This window comes from Pelecanus crispus, chromosome 2 (genome assembly GCF_030463565.1).
Source record: "Pelecanus crispus isolate bPelCri1 chromosome 2, bPelCri1.pri, whole genome shotgun sequence".
Taxonomy (NCBI): Eukaryota; Metazoa; Chordata; class Aves; order Pelecaniformes; family Pelecanidae; genus Pelecanus; species Pelecanus crispus.
Window position 1 is genome coordinate 126,144,813 of NC_134644.1, and position 21,851 is coordinate 126,166,663.

A 21,851-nucleotide genomic window follows, 5' to 3' on the forward strand; every position below is an offset into this window, starting at 1 on the left:
CAGTGCAATAAGAATTAAGGTGTGTCTCTTAGCTTTTACCTGCAAGCAATAATGATGTTGTCAAGCGTTTCAGGTGAGACCAGCCCAGGATTTTGGGGTGGGGAAAGACACTCTGTTATACAGCATCTTCAGTGCTTCCCTCAGAGGGAGGCAGAGACACCTTGAAGCGCTGAGTATAAGGACATCTACCGAGTGCCTTTTTAAATAGACACCAGAGTTGGGGGGGGGGAGGGGAAAAGGAACAGGCTTGTAACCATAACTCAGTTGGACTTGTATCCGAGAAGGCAGATGCCATGGATTGGCTCCCTCACCGAACGGCTGCTTTTCTGTTCCTTTCATTGGTAAGTCAGATTTTAAAACAATATTTGTAAACTCTGTGATTATGCCAGTGGAGTCTTCCTCAGCAGACCATCACATTTTAGTGTAAACTCTACCCTCCAAAAAAATCTTGTTAAATTTAGCATAAAAAACAAAGCGGTGCTTATTTTAAACTGCACTTCTGAAGATTCTATACAAATAATTTAGTTTTTCATTAAATGCTGACAAATGTTTCTTTTGATTTTGACTTTCTGCAGTCTGTTGATGTTCAGTATGTGACTTTCTATGTTTAATGCATGACTTTTCAGGTGAATGTTGTCTGTGGCTACTCCTTAAGGAGTCACTGTTATTAATAAAAGTATTATCATTATAAAAATCCTAATAACTTGACTAGATATCATTTGGTTCTATGTCTTTATTCTTTTTTATCAGTTGAGGGAATATGAAGAGCAAATCCTTTTCATTAAACTGATTAGCAAGAGCTTTTCAGAGCTGACCAAATCCTACAGCTACACTAAAGAGAAAACATGAAATTTAGTGAAGACCTTAGCTGAGTAAAAATCAAGACTTGGCCTAATATTTCACATTACAAAGAATTCCTGTCTTGTAGTGCATGAGCCGCCATGTGCTGGGCATGTGAATGCATGATGAAAGTGTCGCTCTTTGGGTTTGTTTTTTCTCACTGTAAAAGGAAAGTTGTGGCTATGGTCAAGGGGCATAGTTGTACAACATGTTCATCAAGGCACAGAAATTATCCAGAAAGGACTTAGAATTATAGAGGCCCTTCTACTCCTGCAATCTGATTTTTGCATGGACTATTTTTACTCATCTGGGCTGCTCTTCTGAAATTAGGTACAGGTTTAAGGCCCTGAAGACTGAAAAGAGTAGGATTTCTATTACAGTTACGTCCTTCTGTGGCTTTCACGCAATTTTATATTTTACACAATGTATTAGTAAGCGTAAATGTTTGTTAACTTCTCATTACTGACCCCTCTAGAAATCTTATAGTCAGGGAAAAAGTGTTTGTTGTCACAGAATATGAAATCCTAAAACTTTCTTTGAAAAGATAATCCATTAATTTTAGGTGACAGCTCTGCAGTCAGTAAAGTAAATCTAACCAACAGGGCAGCTGCCAAGCAAACAACGACAAAACTTGGCAAAAGCGAGTTACGGTTCGGATGAGTTTCTGCTTGTTTAATGCAGCGCAGAGGTCTCTTAGATTGGCATGTTACACTTCACAGTAACACTTCAGAATTTTCATGTAGCATTAGTGACTATTTATTTTACTCGGTCACCTGGTGATGCATACTCCTGATGTGTTGCAGTTCAAAAAAAAGTTGACTGTACTGTATCTAAGATCTGTCCACTCAAAAGAGATTTTACTGCTTTATCTTCTCTTGACAACTCTGGAGCCTTCCTCATTCTTTCAGTATATTATTGTTACAGTTGTGACTGATGCAGGGTATGTGTTGGGTCAGGAAAAAGGAGCAGTTGTGAAAACTGCCATTATGTTTTGATGACTATCAAATATTTGTACTTTTACTACCTAGACAAAACAGCTGTTGTTCTTATTAGGTGTTCTTCTGCACAGCAGTGTTCATGGTGTCTGTACAGCTTAATAGCATCTTTCAGCACTTTATAGAAAGCTGACGGACAAACTGTAGAGATTAAATAAATTATAAATTCTGTATCCACTTCTAGTGTATTCTGAGAAACAGTCTTGGTTTTCAGCTTGATTAATCTTTCATGAAAAGCACCTGTCTGAATGGTGTATCTGGTTATTATATTGTTAATAAGTTGTATCAAATAAAATTGCTGTGGAGTTATAAATATTTTAGTACACTACTGTACTTTCAAAAAAAGAAAACTTACCAGCCCTGAAACTAACAATTTTCTATATGCATTTCACCATTGGAGGGACTGATTCTGCAACCCTTGCTCACGTGACTTCAAAGGCGTTATTCTCATGAGTAAGGGAGTTCTGTTTGTGACACTTGCACAGACACGTTTTATGGAAATAACCTGTTTGATCAGGTATGAGTCTTCTCCTGCCAGCTATCATGTGACAGCTAATAATTGTAAATTCACCACATCTCTTATATGCACTTTTGTCTGGCTACATTTTCCCATGTGTTATCAACGCTGCTTTTTTTTTTCCACCCCCCCCAGTTGTTAGGCTATGGTTACACCTCCTGCTCATAACTTGGTTGCACATAAAAATACTAAGGGGCCAAATCCTCTCCTTGCATATGCATATGAAAAGTAGCCAGGAACCTGCAGGCTCTTCTGCCAAAGAATTTTGTTGTAGAAATAGAAAGTAAAGCAATTCAACATTCAGGAATTCTCACCTAAGATTAGGTTTTTAAGTCTGCAGCTTTACATTCCTAAAGTAAAAATGGCCCCTAAGCAAACATGCATTTGCAGCTACAGCACTCTAAGCCATATTAGAATTCAGGTTTTATTGAGGAGATTTATTAAGGAGACTTAGCATGACTAATTTTAAAAACTCAAATTTGAATGATAATGGCATACACCCTGTATTGAAATTACTTTTCTGTTCATTTTTCTAATGGCTAAACTCAGTTTCTGTATGGAAATTCATTATATCTGTATGACTCAGCAGAAATGAAACAACCTTAGTGGAAACTTTCCCAAAGTGGTCAGTTCTTTGAATAAGCATATTTTAACATAAATAAAGTTTTGGAATATATTCATCTGACTGACACAAGCGTTGTCATACTTCTGCTTAAATAGCAATGGATTCTCCATCCTGGGTGCAATACAAAATATTGCTGTCAGTTGCTAACACAGGAAGCAATAGAAACACCTGACTTCTGCAGAATTAGAAAACAAAATGCCACAAAAATCATCCTGCAAAAACTTCTCCTTTAAATTGGAAGAAGCACATTATTATTGACCTACGAAATTGAAAAGTATAGACAAAAACACATTCATGTTTCAATTTAAAAGTTATCAAATGGCTTCTTTTAAAAATATGAGGTTTTAGCTTATGTTTCAACTCTGTTTCTCATTATTTCATATGCACTGATTTATCATTTTTTAAAGAGATGCAGAATGAATAAAGGGAAGGGTTTGTTATTTCAACCTTTACTAGTCAGAGCTTTGGCTGAGTAAGAAAGACGTAAAAGTCCCAAAATGCTGACACAGTCAGAGCTACCATGGCACCCTGATGACTAATATAATATGTGTGAGTTCTCAGCACTCCTCCCATCCAGGCCAATAACAATACCGCTGTTGACTTCAAAGAGAGAGAAGCAGATCCAATATGAATAATGCTGGGAAGATGTTAAAGGCGTGTTCAGTCATTTAGATTTGAGTAGGTGGAGGAGGGAGGATTCCATAATTGCGTATAATATTGCTTGGCAGTCAATTAATGATTAGTTAATTCTTGTTTGTAAATTGCTTTGAAGGTGCAAAGAACCATATACATCCTATGGGCCTAATTCTGTTCCCAGTTACATCAGAATAAATACAGTATAACTCCAGTGTGACTCTAAGGCACCATTTTGGACACCAGGTTCAGGCTCTGTATCATTACAATAAAAGACAAGTTTTCAGACAGGCCACTGTGCAAACGACAGTCACCATAAACATGTTTCCTGCCTGCACCTCTCCCAACCCAAACCAGAAACAGCTTGTGCAACAAGCCTCTAGCTTCTCTGCACAGTTTCCATTTTTTCACAGTCTCTCAGAACCTAACAGGACAGCAAATCTTGATATCATTCTGATCAGCTTGCCTACCCCAAGGTCCTCAGGATGCATCTCATACACTCCAGTGGCTCCTATTGCTTTAATTATCATTAATCACTGAATCTATGTAAAGTACTGTATTCAGATACTAGTTTAGAAGGGAAATTTGTTCACTACCTAGAAGTATGCTGGGGTTAGCTGCTAGGAGACAGCACATCTCTGCTGGAAACAGCACTAGAAAAAAAGGGGTTGTATTGCAGAGAGATATTAAAAATAGACAGTTGGGGTGGGGGGGAGCCTTCTGACTGCTAGTGATAGTGAAGAACCAGAAAACATTATTTGGGGAGGCAGAGGAACCTCCATCCCTGGATCAAGATGGATAGATGTCACTCCAGAATTGTTGAGGTTTAGCTGGTGAACTAGATAACTTTGTCTGGTGTCTGCCTGCCCTCCTTCCTGTAACACGGCAGTAACTGAGAGAGACATACCAAACGCAGACATCAAGTTCATTGGATCAGCCTTTTCAAATAATATCACAAACTGTACTAAGGACTCTGGATTCAAAACTATCTTCTTTCAAAGATCTTCTTTCAAGATCTTCCATTAGCAACTCATAGCAGAATGGGGTTTTCCTTAGTTAGCACAAGTGTGGAAATACAGGCCCTAAATTTACAATCCCCAGCATTACTGATTAACTAATTCCTGATATTCCCATTATTGGTGCTCAAAACCAAAGGATGAAACTCCAGTGTGAAATGTATATATTCTTCACTGCTTGAAAACAGAACTCCTTATAGGCTGAAATCAAGTGTTTTATGAACATTCATGTCCTTAAAGAACAGAATTCTTTACAGGCATAATTCTTATTTCAGAGATACTCAACATAGTTTTTCAGTTAGGCCTGCTGAGTATGAGAGTTATGTGGCTGGATGTGTGATATTAGTCTCACTGTTAAATAACAGAATAGGCCATAGGATGCAAACAGTAGACAAGATTCACTAACATTGCACTGGGAGGCGTGTACCCATACTTTTCTGGGTCAAGACAATTGCTTGCACGCCAGAAGGGATTTCAGCTTAAGGGTGGAGAGGATTTCACTGTACTCACCAAAGGAGGCTCTGCTCTGCTGGTGGGATCAACTGATAAGAGACATTGAATCAGTGCTATTTCTCATGGACTTCATCACTTGGGTTCTCTGGTGAGGGTGTAATCTGCCCCTTCCACTCTCTAGTGCTTCCCCAAGCTCCAAGGGGGATTATAAAAGCACAGGCCTGAGCTGCCACTGGGATGAAAAAACGCCGCAGTTTAAATGGAGTCTGACATTGTCCCTTCTCTGAGTAATGGCTGCACATGAATTTGAACCCCATTCTGCAGCTGAAGATTTAAATAGTCACAAAGACAAAAACTCAGATTAAAAGATGTATTGATGCTTTTAGCGCAACATGAACATATTGTAATGATTTTCCTGCAGACTTCTTTTCTTAACCATTTATATCAATAGCTTGCTCAAAGAAACAAGAAAAAAAATCCTTACTCCATGAATAGTCCAATAAATTTCAAGGTATATGCACACCAAAACCTGTGGGCAAATCCACAGTCTAAATTCTCTCATTCAGAAGCAGATTAGGGCAGCCATTATGTGCTGAAGTCTCGGGGAATGTTCTGGGCAAGATCAGATCATTAGAGACATTGCTTTCTAAATGACAGATGGCGCACCTCTTAGGGCATATAGGTAAATGGGGAAAAGGGGGAAGAGAGAGGAAGGAGGGTGAAGCTGCCATTCATTAATCTGTTGCATGTAAGAGGTTGTTTTAACATGAAGTAAGTGGAAAAAAGTCTGTACCCATCTTCCAGCCGTGACAGAACAATGCAATAAGTTTGAAGTGAGGAAAGTCCCATGAGGTAAAGCTACCATAGAGAAAAAGATTGTTACAGATTTTATCCACGTGTCACTAACAGAAAACCCACCAGATAAAACATGTCAGACAAAAAAAAAAAAAAAAAACCAAACCCAACAAAACAAACAAAAAAGCCTATTGAACACTACTGGGAAATGATAAGGAAAGTGGAAAATTGATAACTACAGCTGTTAACCACATTTGGTGAGAAAAGAGAAACTCTGCAACACTTTTTAAGTCACCTGGATATTTTGTTTCTCCCAACGATGAATGAAACACGCATCCAGTCATGCAAATCCCATATTCTTCACCCTTTATCAGCTGCAGAGAGCACAGGCAAGTCCTAAATCCAAAAGAGATGCTCTGAAGAGGTACATTCACCAAGTGAACTTAATTTTCGCACTTTATTTAGGAACAGCATTAACTAAACTGTGCCTTCTTTTAAATTGTGCTAATCAAGAAATTGACAATTCTCTATTATTTTAATTGTAATTTTGAAGTAATTACATATTGCATCTGATCCTGCCACCTTTACTTACTCAAGACTGTGGCTGCATCATTAGAACTCAAATCAAAGCCCACTGCACTCCAGGGAAATCTGTCTGATGACTGCAGTTTGGTTTCCATCTTACACTGAATCCCTTCAACGCCAGCGGGAAGTTTCAAGAAAACATTTTTGTTCCTTTTGATTAAACTACATAGCTAAATACTCCAGGTCTACTGTGGACTTTCTAAATAAGAAAAAATAAAGAATGAAGAATAAATTCTTGAGAATAAATAAATACTCCTTTTCTAATTTCCTAGACATACTTTTTAATAACTGCTCTTGCAACTACTCCTCTCTTCAGCTGAGGTGTTACAACTTAAAAACCTGTGTGAAAGCTGTATTTTGATGTAGGTATAACTTCAAATTTGATATGGCACATCCCTTAAAACTCAAAGTTCTGCCTTGAAAGACAGAATTAATTTTGAAGGTGTTAACTGTCAAGGAATTCACGTGATGGATATAGAAAAAAAAGAATTGCACAAAGTCATTTATGGAAATCCTGTAGCTACTGCCTATATAGGCTATTGCAATAGGCTTGAGAAAAAGTATTGCTCCAGTCCTGCAGTATAGCAATGTATGGCAGTTGGGTTTTGCTCACTGCATTTTGCCCTGCATTTTTATATGCCAATCTTCTTATTGTTCTTGCAGGTACTCTTGGATTTCAGCACAGGATTTCATGTAGAGGTAATATATATTTCTTTAGAAACTGATTTTCTGATCAAATGAAATGTAACCAATGCAAAAATTAAATGGAAAGTACTGAACTAAGACATTTCTGAACTTGAAGATTGAAAACGTATTTAAATATTAAACAGTTGCAGGTAATAACCTGCTCACCCTCTCAAGAGAAGTTCTCCTGAACCTAAATGAGTATCTCATACACAGGAATAATTCTAAAGTAAGCAGGTACATTTTGGGGACTCGCAGACATATAAGAAAGGACATGATCTGTAAAAATCCCTTTTCTCCTTATTGCTGGAAATTCTAAATGTCTGTATTAATTTAAAATGTATTCAGCTTACTGGTCATGATACTGTAACTCTCTGTCAAAGGTAAAAGAATGGGATGAAAATGGAATGGCAAGATGGAAAAGCTTCAGAAGACAAAAACGTGAATGGATCAAATTTGCTGCAGCTTGTAGAGAAGGAGAAGATAATTCTAAAAGGAATCCAATTGCCAGAGTAAGTAGAAAGAAAAACAAAAGTGCTCACTGACAAGGAATTTTTTTCTAAAGACAAGGTGATAAAAGCAGAGAGATTTAAAAGCATATTTGCTTAGAGTAGTCAAAGCAAGGAATGTAGAATACAAGAAAGATGATGCAATATTTCCAGCTCTGCTGAGACAGTCTCATAAGGTGAACGCACGTGGCTGCTGAGGAGTGACCAAAGGCTTCCTAGAACATTGCCATCAGTCTATCTCCTGGACAACTCCAACCATAGTCTCTTCGTGTGCAGCAACTGTGTACTAGATCGCAATATTTTTCTTTTCTCTCTCACCCTGAGAAACCCCTGAGCAGAAGTTCAAGGATAATGCATGACTTCCATGGGCAACAGAGCAAAGAAGATTTCTTCCTGTCCTCTCACCATGACGTTCCCTTACTGAGGTCCAGTCACAGTGTGATACCCTTGGAAGTTTCTCCCTCCACTTCCCTGCTAGAAGATTTAAGAGAAATAGAAAGCCTGTGCAGCACTTAAGGGGAGATGAATCTCTAGGCTGACTGTTATGTAGAAGAGCCTCCTGCTGGTTCAGTCAGTTGAACCTTGTGATAAGTGGTTGAGAAACTGAAATTATATAGAATTTTTTACAGGAACTAATAATAGGAAAAAAAAGCCCTGCAAGTGTCCTCAGTAAACTGGCATAAATTATTATTATCTATTATTGTAGATCCGATCAGATTGTGAAGAAAACAATCCAATCACATACAGCATCTCTGGAACTGGAATTGATCGTGCCCCCTATGGAATATTTATTGTTAACCCAAGAACAGGAGAAATTAATATAACGTCAATAGTGGATAGGGAAGTAACCCCAGTATTTGTTGTAAGTACTCCCTTTTTTCATTTACCTTTATAATGATGGATCCAGGGTGGGGCAGGGAGAGCAGAAGGAGACAAATTCCTTTTTTTTTCAGTTTATTACTTTGCTTACTTCACTTTTGGTTTTAAAACTAGTAAATCTCTTTATCTAGATACGTTGCTTTGCTAAACACTCAGTGACGGGTGTAGATTTGGAACCACCTCTTGAACTTCGAGTCAGAGTTCTGGATATAAACGATAACCCTCCTGTATTTGCACAAACTGTATTTACAGGATCTATTGAAGAAAACAGTATGGACAGTAAGTACTTGTGTTATGCCTGTTATAGTATAGTTAGTGAAGCTCCCAGAATACAGTTAATATAAACCTGGGGTGCTCATTCTACTTTTTCATAGGCAATGACATATTGGCCAGGGCTACTGCAGAGGAAGGAGCAGTAGACATTTCCCTCAGTGCTATTCAAGCCGGGGCCTGAGCTCATTGCCTAAAATTAAGCAGCGATGCTTCCTTCCCCCTTTCCTCACACACATGAACACTGAATGTGCCCATTTCTAACCATACCATCATGCAAATTCTTTCAGATGTGAAAATTTAAAATAAATCAGTTCATTCGTCCCTTCTCATTAAAAAAAAAAAATTAACATTATACCTACACTTATTTCCTTTGAGGGTATATAAAATATGTTTTTTCCCATTTTTTGTATTTCAAATATTTGTATTTGTAGCCTGAGTATTGCAGTTGCAGTAGAATATTACTAAACAAACCCTTACTTAAACCACTAAAATGGTTCTTTTTACAAAAAGTACAGCAATCAACATTAGACATGCAAACAGCACTGAGGCAATGGTACCTAACACTCATTTTCTACTTTTTAGAAATTCTCATTTAAAATTGTGGAGATTTCTTACTTGAATATCTACAAGCTCAGTACTTACTGTTTTTATATAGTCCCTATGGTGACTTAAAGAATTTCAGTGAAAATCTCCATTACTCCATCTGACCTTAATTTTTAATGCATTTTAAAGTCATTAAAATTCAGTCAGAATTAGTACTACAAAATCTTTTACAAAATCTACAAAACAAACTTTTGTTTTTCTTCATAAATATCAATGAATAGATAGTATTCTAGCATTTTTATATACAAAGACTTAGCATTGTCTTGATGAGCTGTTTGCAGAAACAAAGCAGATTTTCTGATTTGGTTTTTTAATTATTATTTTTTATTTTTAGACACACTGGTGATGAAAATAATTGCAACAGATGCAGATGAACCTAATCACTTGAATTCTAAAATTGCCTTCAAGATAGAGAGTCAGGAACCTTCAGGTCCACCCATGTTTATTATGAATAAATACACTGGAGAACTCCATCTTGCAAATTATCTTGACAGAGAGGTAACATTTCCCTTTCCAAAGTTAAATAACACGATGTTGTGGTGTATATGTTTGGGGGGGGGGGGGGGGGCGGAGGAGAAAGGTTGTGGTTTTTAGAAAAATTAGGGGAGAAGTGCATTTTTTCTATATGTTACCACAAAAAGTCTAAGGGAAATTCCTCCATTAGGAAACAGTAGCAAGACATGAGTATTTATAACTATAATATTATATATAATATAATTTATATATATTAAGATGTACAGGTGGTGCTTCTAACACACTCATTTCTCTTTCTGTGACAGCAACATAGTAGCTACAGTCTTATTGTGAAGGCATCAGATCGGGATGGAGCTGCAGATGGAATATCATCCCTTTGTAGCTGTAACGTTAAAGTTATTGATGTCAATGACAACTTCCCAACTCTTGCTCAAAGCTCTGTAAGTTTTTAATAGCAAAAGCAACATCACTGTTTTAAAACCCTGTTCAAAAAACCAGTTGATAACAGAACCCCTACTAATTTGTAGAGCACTTTCACATTGGAATGCTCCACTGGATTAACTGGGTTGTTTCCTTGAAGCGTGCTCAAAATCCAATCTGTCGCTTGCGCACCAATTCTGATAACATACACATTGATTATTTTTGTATTCAGAGAAGTCAGTCCTGACACTGACTTCTCTGTATTCAGAGAAATCCAGTCATTCAGGTGTCCAGACCCATGCAATACAGCCAGATTACACAGATTAACCCAACCTCTGTATGATCTTTTCTCATACAAAGCACAAATCCATTTCATCTAAGCTGCCTCTGCAAACACTTGAGGTGATACGACTCTTGAGATCTGCAACCAGAATCACAATTTACCCAGAACACATGATTTTCATTAAATTGGCATGGACTGTGAGCAGGACATCCTTCAAAAGAATCTCTGCAGTCAGCTGTGTTTTCCTCACATTATATGTATTTTAATGTTTGTTAATAGGTATCTATCTGTCATTCCAGTTTTCAGCAAGTATTTCAGAAAATTCACTCAGTTCAGAACTGCTACGAATACAAGCTCTGGATGCTGATGAAGAGTTTTCAGACAATTGGTTAGCAGAGTTTTTCTTTATATCCGGTAATGAAGATAACTGGTTTGAAATTGTTACAGATCGAGCTACAAATCAAGGAATCCTTAGAGTAATTAAGGTATGGATAAATATTGTGATTCAGCTGTTGAAATAATCACCTTAAAATAGTTTTAATTAATTGTTAACAAAATTAAACAAGCAGTAAAAACACTGTCAGTCAACCATTTAAAATAGAATATATTTAAATAAAATTAAAGGAACTTTTACTTATTACCTAGTTGTCTGCGGTTTATCTTTTAGGAACTGAATTACGAACATCTCCAGACTCACTCACTGCTTATTGCTGTCAGGAATGTAGCTCCCTTCCATCACTCTGTTGCACAAGATTTCCAAATGTCTGGAACACCCCTCACAATAGAAGTGAAAAATTTGATTGAACCACCAAGATTTCATCCATCTTCAGTTGTGTTTTCCATGTCACAAAGCACAAGAGTGAATTCTGTTGTGGGAACATACACAGCCATCGATGAGGACACTGGAGCTATTGCATCAAATGTTATGTAAGCTCTGCTCTGTTTAACTCCCTGGATTGAATAATTATTTTAACTGAGATTTCAATGGGATGAGGAACAGGTATTTTAAAGGGTGCTTTAAAAAACAATTTAAAAAATGTTAATATATTAGCAATAGAATAATGTCAATAGAATAGTACATGCTTCAGCCAATCTTTATGCTATGATTGCTTTTGTTTCCTGACCTGCTTTCCTTAGCCTTGTGCACAAGACAAAGAAAATATCATTTTTCTAACAGGCTGTAATTTAAATAAATCAGAACAGGGTTTTTTTTCTAACCCAACCTAAGAATATTTTTCTTGAAATGTTTGCTACAAAAAGGGAATTTTTTAGCATCTCTAAAAAAGCAAGCAGAAAACCCCAATAATGTGCAATATTACACAATCAGAATAGAAGAGGTCACTACCAGCTCATTCTATCATAAAAATGAAAAAAAAAAAAATTTACATTTATTTCTGCTGAAATGAATGATAATTAATGGGACCATCATTTGCTTTTTAATGTATGTAGAAATAAATAGATCCAATTTACAAAGGTTTGAAAAGTTTTCATAAACCGGAGAAATATGTTAGCAAATACAACCGTAGAATGTTATAGGAAGAGCTGTGGATTTAACTAATGATATCAACAAGGGTTCTAGTAAAGGTTTACAGGGTCCAGAAAGATTTTACTTTTAGACTATGATACCACTTTCAAAATCTAATGGACTTCTATGCATTTACTTTATTCCTAATTATTTTTCTAGACTACGTCTTTTGAAGTTTACAGCAATTTTGCTGGAACAGGATGAAATGCAATAGGACCTAGCTCAGCCTAAAGAAAAATATTTCAAAATGACAAATATTGTTTGCAAAATGAATATGCAATACATATATTCATAACATAATGCTGAGTATTTTTACTTCACCAAATACAGATATAGGATAGGACGTGATCCAGGTGCCTGGTTCAGAATCAATCAAAACACTGGTGAAATCACACTGAACAAAGTTATTGACCGGGAATCAATCTATGTAATGAACGGGCAGTACAGAGCAGAGGTTCTGGCTATCACCAGAGGTAAGAAAAGAGATTAAGTTTTCTGAAACAAAACTCTCTTTGTTCCAGATTTCTCTCAATGTTTTTTTCGTGTTTCTAGTTTTCCCACCTGAACTGCATTATTTATAGTATTGATATTCCCTCCTCATCACAAATATCTTCTTTTTACAGGGGTTCCTCAACATACTGCTACTGGCACCATTGTGCTTTCAATACAAGACATCAATGACAATTGCCCAACTATTAATACTGAATTAAGGAAAGTATGTATGCATTCCCCATCAGTGATTATCACAGCAAAACATATAGAAGGTGCTTCATATGCTCCCCCCTTTACATTCAACATACATGGTGAACCTCAAACCACATGGATTATCAGATCAATAAATGGTAAATTAATCTACATTTTGTTACAGAATAAGCCATAGTAATAAGCTCTTCTCTAAGATAACAGATTAGGATAACCTTTTAACAACAACAAAAAAACAGTTACTAGAATCTATTCTAATCTCACTTAAATGTGATTTTATGCTTATATGAATTCAAGAAGTTGGTCTGGATTTGCACATATATATATATAAAAAAATATAAAAATCATATTAGAACTAGAATCAGAATCATTACATGTGTTTTATCTAGTTATCTTTTAAAGGAAACTAAAAATATACTGATAAAAATAGAGCAGCAAAACTGTACTTTACTTGAGTATGATAAGCACCCCTATTGGTCTAAACCTAATGAGGTCATTTGATATATTTTTATTTCTATATTATATAAAATTCTAAGCATATGACAAAACTCTCAAATTTATTTATTAGGCTATAAAGTTATTAGTTGGCAGAGTTTTACTTTATGAAAGGCATATGCAAATGGCAAATAAAGATTACAGCTTTTGCAATTTTTTTGTACAAATCGTATTTACTTGTATTTCTAAGAAAACCATTTTAGCTAGTGCCCAGTGGAGCTTTTCCAGTTTCCTCCAATAGGTCATAACAAACTAATGAATTAATCAAATCTCATACATTACTAAATGACAGAATTTGCATAACTTACTGTATGCCTAGAAGACTACATTAAATGGTAAATATCACAATTACGACGAGTCTTGTGTCTCCTATTTCTTCCAAACAGATGTAACTTTAAATATCTTAAAACTACTGAAAAAAATTTTGAAAAATACACGTAAGTTCCTTGCAAGAGAAAAACAAATCTGTAAAACTTGCAATTTGTATGTTCACCATTGTGCGAATAAAAATCAGGAAAAGCAGCAGTAGATACAAAAAAGTTCATTTGTCCCTTTTATATTGCTCAGGTTAAAAAGTGACAACTAGACTGATCTGGCTCAGGTTTTCCAAAACAACTAGTGCAGATGAATATCACAAGTTTCAGCTTTGAATAAGTACTGTAGATGCATGAGTAACTGAAGATCTTAGAATGGGAACACTTAGTCTTCATTCTGTTCTATAAACATTACTCACAAAAATTATAGATTTGTACAGTATTTCTAGTCAATACTTTATTCTAAATATTTTTCTCTTTTTTTCCTTCCCCCCTAAAGCTTCCTCTGCAGAACTAGTGAGTCAGAGCATGGACTTTTACCTTTATAGGATCTATATCGTCGTAAGAGATAACCGAGGCCGACGCTGCCCTAAACCACTTGTAATTCCTGTGCAAGCTTGTCAGTGTGATAGTCGTAATTACTGCACCAGCGGGGCCACAAAAGTAATTATCATTGGTGGTGATGATGGCAGTGAAGGTACTGTTCCTGATAAAGGAAGAGATGATGGTAATGGTGGAACTGAAGGAGAAACTTACTACACAGACACCCCAGTATACACTGATGGATACAGTGATGGAGGATTTACCTCAGCCACTGATTATGGAACTGTAAATTATGGCAGAAATGCACCTTCCACCACACTTAGCGGTGCTGCCATTGGCCTAATGTTTCTCGGTGGATTAATATTTGTTCGTAAGTACAAAATTTAGAAAATAATTTTATTAATTTTCTAAAAAAAAATTACTTTTTTAATTCTTCTGAAATAAGGTGAGTTTTCTGGTTGGTTGTTAACCTGTTGGCTCCCGTGGGCCATTTGACAGAAAAAAACCCGTCTTTTAAATTTTAAGAATTTCTATATATTTTATATTCTACATATTTCTATACATATTTCATTCAGAAATAAATATTTCCTTCCTAAGACTTAGGGGTTTTTTCCTAAGGTGTTATCCAGTTCTTAGACCATTGGACAGGGTAAAAATGTTTAGTAGAAGATTCAGATTTTGGGCAAGAGCTGCCCCTCTCACTTACAACTTACACTTTGCAATTCATACTTCCGTTACATTACTAAAAGAAATGGACTAGTATCAGCACCAAGCTGGGTATAAAAAGATGTAAAGGACAAGCTTCCTTTGAATGAAAAGCCAGACTTCATTGTAGAACAAAATATAATCATCTTAAATTTTGAACATTTTGGCTATTGCTGCCAAACATTACATCTATTAAAAACAAGTAACATTTGTGATAACAGGATCAAAACAGATCATTCATTCACATATCCTAGTATTTTTGAAGAAATAGGAGTTTCAGGGATAAGAATGACTCAAGTTAGACTTTATGTAAGCAATTACTTCTCAGACCACCACAACCAGATGTGTCTGTTGTCTGTCTTTCATGGCCTGAGCATCAAGCAATTAACATCTAAAATTTTTCAATGCAGAAATGCTGACTACAAAACCAGAAGAAATGGATTTTTCCCCTGATTTTTTGAGGAAGGGAGTTTGTTTTGGGGTTTGATCTTTGATTAGTAGGAATCAACAAACACAACATTTTGAAGCTGCAAAAGGCTGTTTTGTTTGTAGTTCCCAGGTGGTTAATGCTACAGGACCATCTTTCTGCCTTTGGAAATCTCTCCTAGTGGGTAGTCTGGAGTATATATGTCCTTAGTTGTGCAGCGTGAGGTAACACTTTATACACTGTATAGCCCTTTTCCCTTTTCTTTTCAGTTCACTTTGACATTAAACTGAGTGTTTTAGATACTCTGCTTAGTCTGGTATAGGCAACTGTCTCTCCCACTCCTTCTGCAGTGACACAAGGTTACTAACTTAGCCATCTAGGTTAAGGACATAAAGACAGCCAGAATTAATATTGCAGTGCCTTTCTAAAAGGAGCAATGTTTTCAATGTTCGTGTTCAAAGCATTCAGCAATTTCCAACAGTTTCTTGAAACAGCTAAGCATAATACAGCACACTGGGAAACCTGTTTCACTCCATGTAATAATTTGTTGAAACTGGGGTTTGGGGGTTGCCTTTCTTGTTTTTTTCAAATCAAGTATTATGTATATGTGATGTGAAAAATGCAACTGGAGCCTTAGCCAAAGATCACTGTAGCCAGATGGAGATATCTCCACTGATTCTCGTATGTCTATTATTACTAATGTGTATTTCTTTTCAATTACAATATCTGAAAAGACAAATGTATGCTTACATATCAAGAATGCTATACATAGCAAGACCGGTTCTGTTTGTTTAATTTTCATATGTATGCAACTTATATTCATTCAGCTGAGATAGATCAAAGTCTGTTCCCAGGTGTATAGGCATAAATTTGGAGTAACAGCCCTATTCCACCCCCGCTTTGCTCTGCTATAACTAAACGTACAAATTATTCTGAATTTCCAAATACATACATTTCCAAAAGCAGCTAATGATTCTGAAAGCCAGACTTCCAGGCTGCTTGGTTTAAAACATTTTAAAAGATATATTTTCAAAATTTCTTGAGCACCTGCCCTCTGGGAAAAGCAGCTATTCCTGTGAGGAAGAGATGTCCTAAATCACTGTTCCCTGTTTCGTTCCTGTTAAGTGATTCCAATTTTGATGTCAATGAGCGACTGTTGTGGCTGTGGACCTGGCGCTGCAGGTGGAGTTGGAACTGGATTTGAACCTGTACCTGAATGCACAGAAGGAGCAATTCATCCATGGGGAATAGAAGGTGCACAGCCTGAAGACAGGGTCAGTACATCCCATGTTTCTAAAACCGACAGTAACCGTCATTTACAGAAAAGACTGCATTTGACTAGAAGCATGAAAGTGATTGTAGCACTGTGTCATCTTCTAAAAGAAGACTGGTGTTGTCAACAAATGTCAGGCAGATAGGAAAAGTGATTCTTGATTAATATTTGCAGATGGAGTTTGTGTGTTTTAAGTTGTGTTCAGTTAGCTTGGCCCAACAGTTTGGTGTTACTATTCCCCCAGCTGAAACACAATAACTAGCAAATATTTTCAGTGCAAAGTAGGACAAGGTAACACAAACTGTCTTCACTGATCACCTTTTACATTGACAATGAAAAAAACTTGGAGTCTTTTTTTTTTTAATGGGGATGGTAATTAATAACTATCATTAACAGTTTAGACTGCTAATTCCTTAACAAGATTCACAAAGTCTTGGTCTTCATATGGGAATTTCAAAGTCATCTTTAAAGTAGTCAAAATGTTGTTTTCCAGGATGTCTCACACATTCTTGCCCCAACAACAGCTGCAGGAGGTGATTTTGGTGAACCCTCTGGTAAGCAGATACTAAAATTTTCTGTGTGCACTGTCATAAAGCTGTCTTTCAGAACTTCATGTTTTCTCATTCAAGGACCACTTTGGTTTCACAGCTATAACCCAACCCTTCCAATCTTACATCTGCAGATAGTCAAACTGATGTTAGTAGGACTTCCAATATGAATAAACGATCTGAGTTTTGAGCCTTTGAGCAGATTCATTTATGCAAACTACATTTATTTTGAAATATCTGCCAAGGTTTTCAAATCTCAGGCAATTTTTCTTTATCATGCCAGCTAGTGAATGAAGGGTCTTTTCAAGATGCCGGTTTTAGTAGAAAGCAATCTTGAGGCCAGAATAGGGAAATTTTCTTTCATAACTCAGTAGTGAAAGGTTCAGTTCTTCCCAGTTTCCAGGCTCTGCTTCCCAAAAGGGAGAATAGGACCTGTCAAGTAGCCAGTTAATTACTGACCATTTGTGCACTAGCCTAGACAGAAAGCTGGTGCATAGCACAATAAATTTATGCTTCTGAGATAAGGTTCCCCCAGGAATTCAATGGCCATAGACAATAAGTCAAGCTGTGCAGGGCCACTTTCTCTTTTTCCCCATTCCTTACTCCACAACAGAAAGGAAGGCTGCTGGCACAGATTCATTATCACTAGCTTCTGACAGGAACAAATATCACTCTGCAAGACAACTTCTCTGATGATTATTGATTATTCAAAAATATTCTCATCCTTAAGGTAAAATCAAAAGAGAACATTTTGGGGCATAAATGTGAATTAAGAGTCTTCATTCTCTGGGAAGTTCTGCTGCCATGACAATTGAAAAGTTTAAGACTTACACATGCGATTTACCTGATTTCCACTGTTCAGTACCATTTTGGTGAAAGCTCCTGGTTCAAAGTCCATAAACTGAGACTAACAAGATTAAATGAAAAAAATTATATAATTTACCCTATTTTTCTTAATGTAATCATAGTCAAGACTACTGTATGCAATTGGTTCATTATATTACATGCTGATATTTAAGACCACTTATTCCTTTTTACCATATATGAAAAAATCTGGAGAAGATAAAATCCTGTAAGTATGACTTCGTAATTTATTGTAAAGGTCATTTTCATTCTGCATTATGAACACTGGTAGTTATGATCCACTGTTGTTCTCCCAAATCCCCCTTAACAATCTAATGACTAGAAAATGTGAAAGGAGTTACAAAGCTATTTCTTTTAGAAAAGAGTTTAAGGCAAAATAATTTTAACCCCAATGTGATCATAAATACACATTTCTGTATTTGCATAAATATCCATAAGCATTATCTGATTTTATAATGCAAATCCCATGACAGCATATATGTACACCAGACAGAGGAATCTCTCCAGTCAATTACACAAGTAAATCATTGATTTCTAAAGCACATATGCACATGCTGCCTAGCCTCAGGAATAAAATCAAGGTCTTAGATGCCTGGTAATATGCGCTTAATTTTTATTGCAGTTTCAACATTTGGCACCTGTGCATGGATCTGTGACTGAAATTAGTCTAAAATACCTTTACAAACCCAGTAGTGTCACTGTACTATTTGTAAAAACAACTGGCAAATTCTGTGTAAACTTTTGCAGAGCACAGGAAGGATAACTTTTCTTTTTCTGTTTTCAGACATATATACAAACACATATGGAGGAGGAGGAGTAGTAGCTTCTGGTGTTGAAGAAACTACAGGGGTAGGCTATGGCACTGGTACTGGTTACGGAACAGCTGGAGGAATTTCTGGAACAGGGGAAGCAAAAGGGTCAATTGGAGGAACAATAAAAGAGTATCGAGAAGGAGGGGTGAACATGGCCTTCCTAGACAACTACTTCTCTGAGGTAATTACCTGATTTTTTTACCTGATTTTCTTTGCATTATATCTGTCTGCCTACTGTTAGATTCTCCTTCCCAAGTTATATAGTAGAAAACCAAAATAGCTTCACTCAATTTGGAATTCCCATGGTATACGACTGGTGTGAGAGCAAAGCTGACCATACCAGTAGGGAAAACTATGACACTAGTAGTACTGCTTTTGAGCTGCTGGCATAGTAGATTTGATTGCTCAACAGCCTTTTTGTAAAACTGGTGGACACAGTGCAGTTATGGGTAGCAAGCAATTAAATTATTTCAGCTTCATAACTGACCATCAAATTTATGTATTTGCCACCTTTTTCAATGTATGAATAGATAACTTTGTGAAATTGTTCACATGTACTTCCTCTACAGTTTGTTTAATGAAGTGACTTTAACCCTTAAAGAACTGTTCACTTTCTTCCTTATTTTTATTGCCAATTCTACTCCCTAAAAGACTTGTGAACTGCAAGTGACACAAATATGCAGTTTTGCAATTGGCAACATATTAATTAGCCTTAACATACGGGATATTCCATGCTATGGAATTTACATGATTAATGCATTAATGGGACATATTTTCATAATTAGCAAGAACTGTGAGGCATAAATACTATAATTGCTTATGTCACCAGAATATCAATTAATATATAAGGATTGTTGTATTTCAAAATCTAAACAAGATTCAGTGGAGGAAAGGACAGAACAGTCCTGAAGTCCTGAGCATGGACTTCTCCCAGACCGTGATCCCCCTGCCCAGGCTGGGAGCACTACATATTAACTGTCTGCCAGCCATAGGCCCCCACAGATTACCCCTCCTACTGACCATCTCAATCTCCAAACCCTCTTCCTCTCCCTCCCAGGCGTCCCCTTCTGTCCTTCCCTGCTTCCTCCAACATCACCCCTCACTCACTTTAAATTCTCCTCTTTCCTGCCCACTCCCTCTGCACTGACCACCCCACCATCCCCAAGGCCATCACAAATCAGTGATCTCCATCATGCTCAAAATGGATTCCCTTCTGGGGTCACCAAGCCTTCTTTGCTGTGGCCAACCCTCCATCCCATCCCCTCTGTCCTGGCCTCTCCACTGCTCCCCTCGCCATCCTGCTTCACTCCTCTTCCTACCTCTTAGTCTGGATATTGCTGCCCAAAGAGTACATTCATTCCCCCATCCCTTTTGCTCTCTCCCTTCACACCACAGTCAGACCCACTGACAGCAGACCAAATTTGAGATGCTAAGTGTTTGCAGAAACAAGAATAAAATAAGTAACATTTGAATAAAACTTATTTCAAGGTCACAAAAATGTTGATGATATAATTTTTCCAGTTGATGTCCTGTTTTTCAAGTCAGCTGGGCCTTACTATGGTTAGGGAACCCTTACTATGGTTTGAGTCTTCATGGTTGAAAACCTGATGAAAAGCCACTCTGTTCTACTTTTTTTTCTGTTTTTGCAAACTACAGAAAGCATTTGTGTATGCAGATGAAGATGAAGGTCGGCCAGCAAATGACTGCCTATTAATATATGATCATGAAGGAGTTGGTACTCCTGTTGGCTCTGTGGGTTGCTGCAGCTTTATTGGAGAAGATACAGACGAAACGTATTTGGATACATTAGGACCAAAATTTAAGACCTTGGCAGAGATCTGTCTGGGCAAAGAGATCGAACCTTTCCCTGATGTCAACGCACCCTGGCCATCCGTTAACGTCTCCTTTCCCAACCCTGAAAGTGATCTAAACCTCCCACCACCTGGAACCACCATCATTGTCAACGGAGGTGCACCTATGCCTCCCCCAGTCGGTACTACAACGGTTGTTACTGAAAACACCTACACATCTGGGTCAACCATACAGCCCCCAAGGCCGATGCCGGATCCTTTGCTCCATGGCAACATGACGGTGACTGAGACCTACACCTCCGGCTCCCCCTCTCTTTGTGTCGACCCTCTGCGTGCATCCAACGTTGTTGTAACAGAAAGGGTTGTCGGTCCTGCATCTGCCTCTGATTTGCGTGGCATGCTAGATATCCCCGATCTCGCAGACGGGTCCAATGTTATCGTCACGGAAAGAGTAATCGCGCCTAACTCCCGGCTCCCGACCTCTCTGAGCATTCCTGATTTGGTAGATGGGTCGAATGTGGTGGTGACCGAAAGGGTGTTCAGGCCTGCCTCCGGCATGCCAGGCAGCTTAATAAATATTCCCTCGGAGTTATCAAATGCCCACAACGTGGTGGTCACCGAGAGGGTAGTGTCAGGGTCTGGGATGAGCAGCCTGGGGGGGACAAGCCTAGGGGGGGCAAATCTGGGGGGCCTGAGTAGCGCAGGTCAGATGCTCAGTGCCGACCTCGGCCAGGCAATGGGCACGGCATCCCCTGGCACCTCCCGAAGGAGAGTGACAAAGTACAGCACTGTGCAGTACTCCAGTCAGTAAGGCCTCCGCTGGTGCCCCTTCGTGCCGAAATCACCATTTGCACCAACACTCGTTAGCTGCCACCCACCAAGAATATTGTTATTATTTATAACTAGGAAATAGCGCTAAAGTTTCAGGGATTCCTGTATGTGTGAGGATCTCCGAAGGGTGCCCCATTTCAAGGTCAAATGCAGGACTTTGTCAGTGAAGGGAAAGTTTAAGTTAGCTTTAAATTTATTTCCTTCTCTCCATCTAGCACTACAAGTGTACAAACAGATACTAATGTTTTTGGCGACAGATCTGATTACCGAGCGGAGCAGTGAGAGGGGACCCTTGTGTGCATGCAGTATCAGCATGAATTAATGTCATATAAAAAGGTGTTAAAATACTGTACTGCTGAGTGATCTCCCACAGTAAGTAGATTTGGGTTAACAGCCCCTCACTGACAAGACAGGAAA

The 21,851-nt window shown here is 37.7% G+C and overlaps 1 protein-coding gene across 1 annotated transcript; it reads left to right on the forward strand.

Moving 5' to 3' along the window:
* Window positions 1-293: 293 nt before the first annotated feature.
* Window positions 294-21,414, forward strand: LOC104035956 (desmoglein-4). Its single transcript, XM_075705247.1, has 16 exons — window positions 294-341; window positions 7,123-7,158; window positions 7,527-7,655; window positions 8,359-8,514; window positions 8,663-8,810; window positions 9,742-9,905; window positions 10,187-10,321; window positions 10,884-11,069; window positions 11,252-11,511; window positions 12,440-12,582; window positions 12,733-12,951; window positions 14,120-14,533; window positions 16,421-16,569; window positions 17,062-17,122; window positions 18,765-18,973; window positions 20,449-21,414. Exons 1-16 carry the CDS (start codon window positions 294-296, stop codon window positions 21,412-21,414), a joined length of 3,423 nt encoding a protein of 1,140 aa, XP_075561362.1.
* Window positions 21,415-21,851: the final 437 nt, after the last annotated feature.

Bases quoted from the DNA above. Each gene is read 5' to 3' on its own strand.
- LOC104035956 (XM_075705247.1), top strand. From the start codon at position 294: ATGGATTGGCTCCCTCACCGAACGGCTGCTTTTCTGTTCCTTTCATTG. The intron at 342-7,122 runs GTAAGTCAGATT...TTGTTCTTGCAG, and splicing joins CTTTTCTGTTCCTTTCATTG to GTACTCTTGGATTTCAGCAC. The intron at 8,811-9,741 runs GTAAGTACTTGT...TTTTATTTTTAG, and splicing joins TGAAGAAAACAGTATGGACA to ACACACTGGTGATGAAAATA.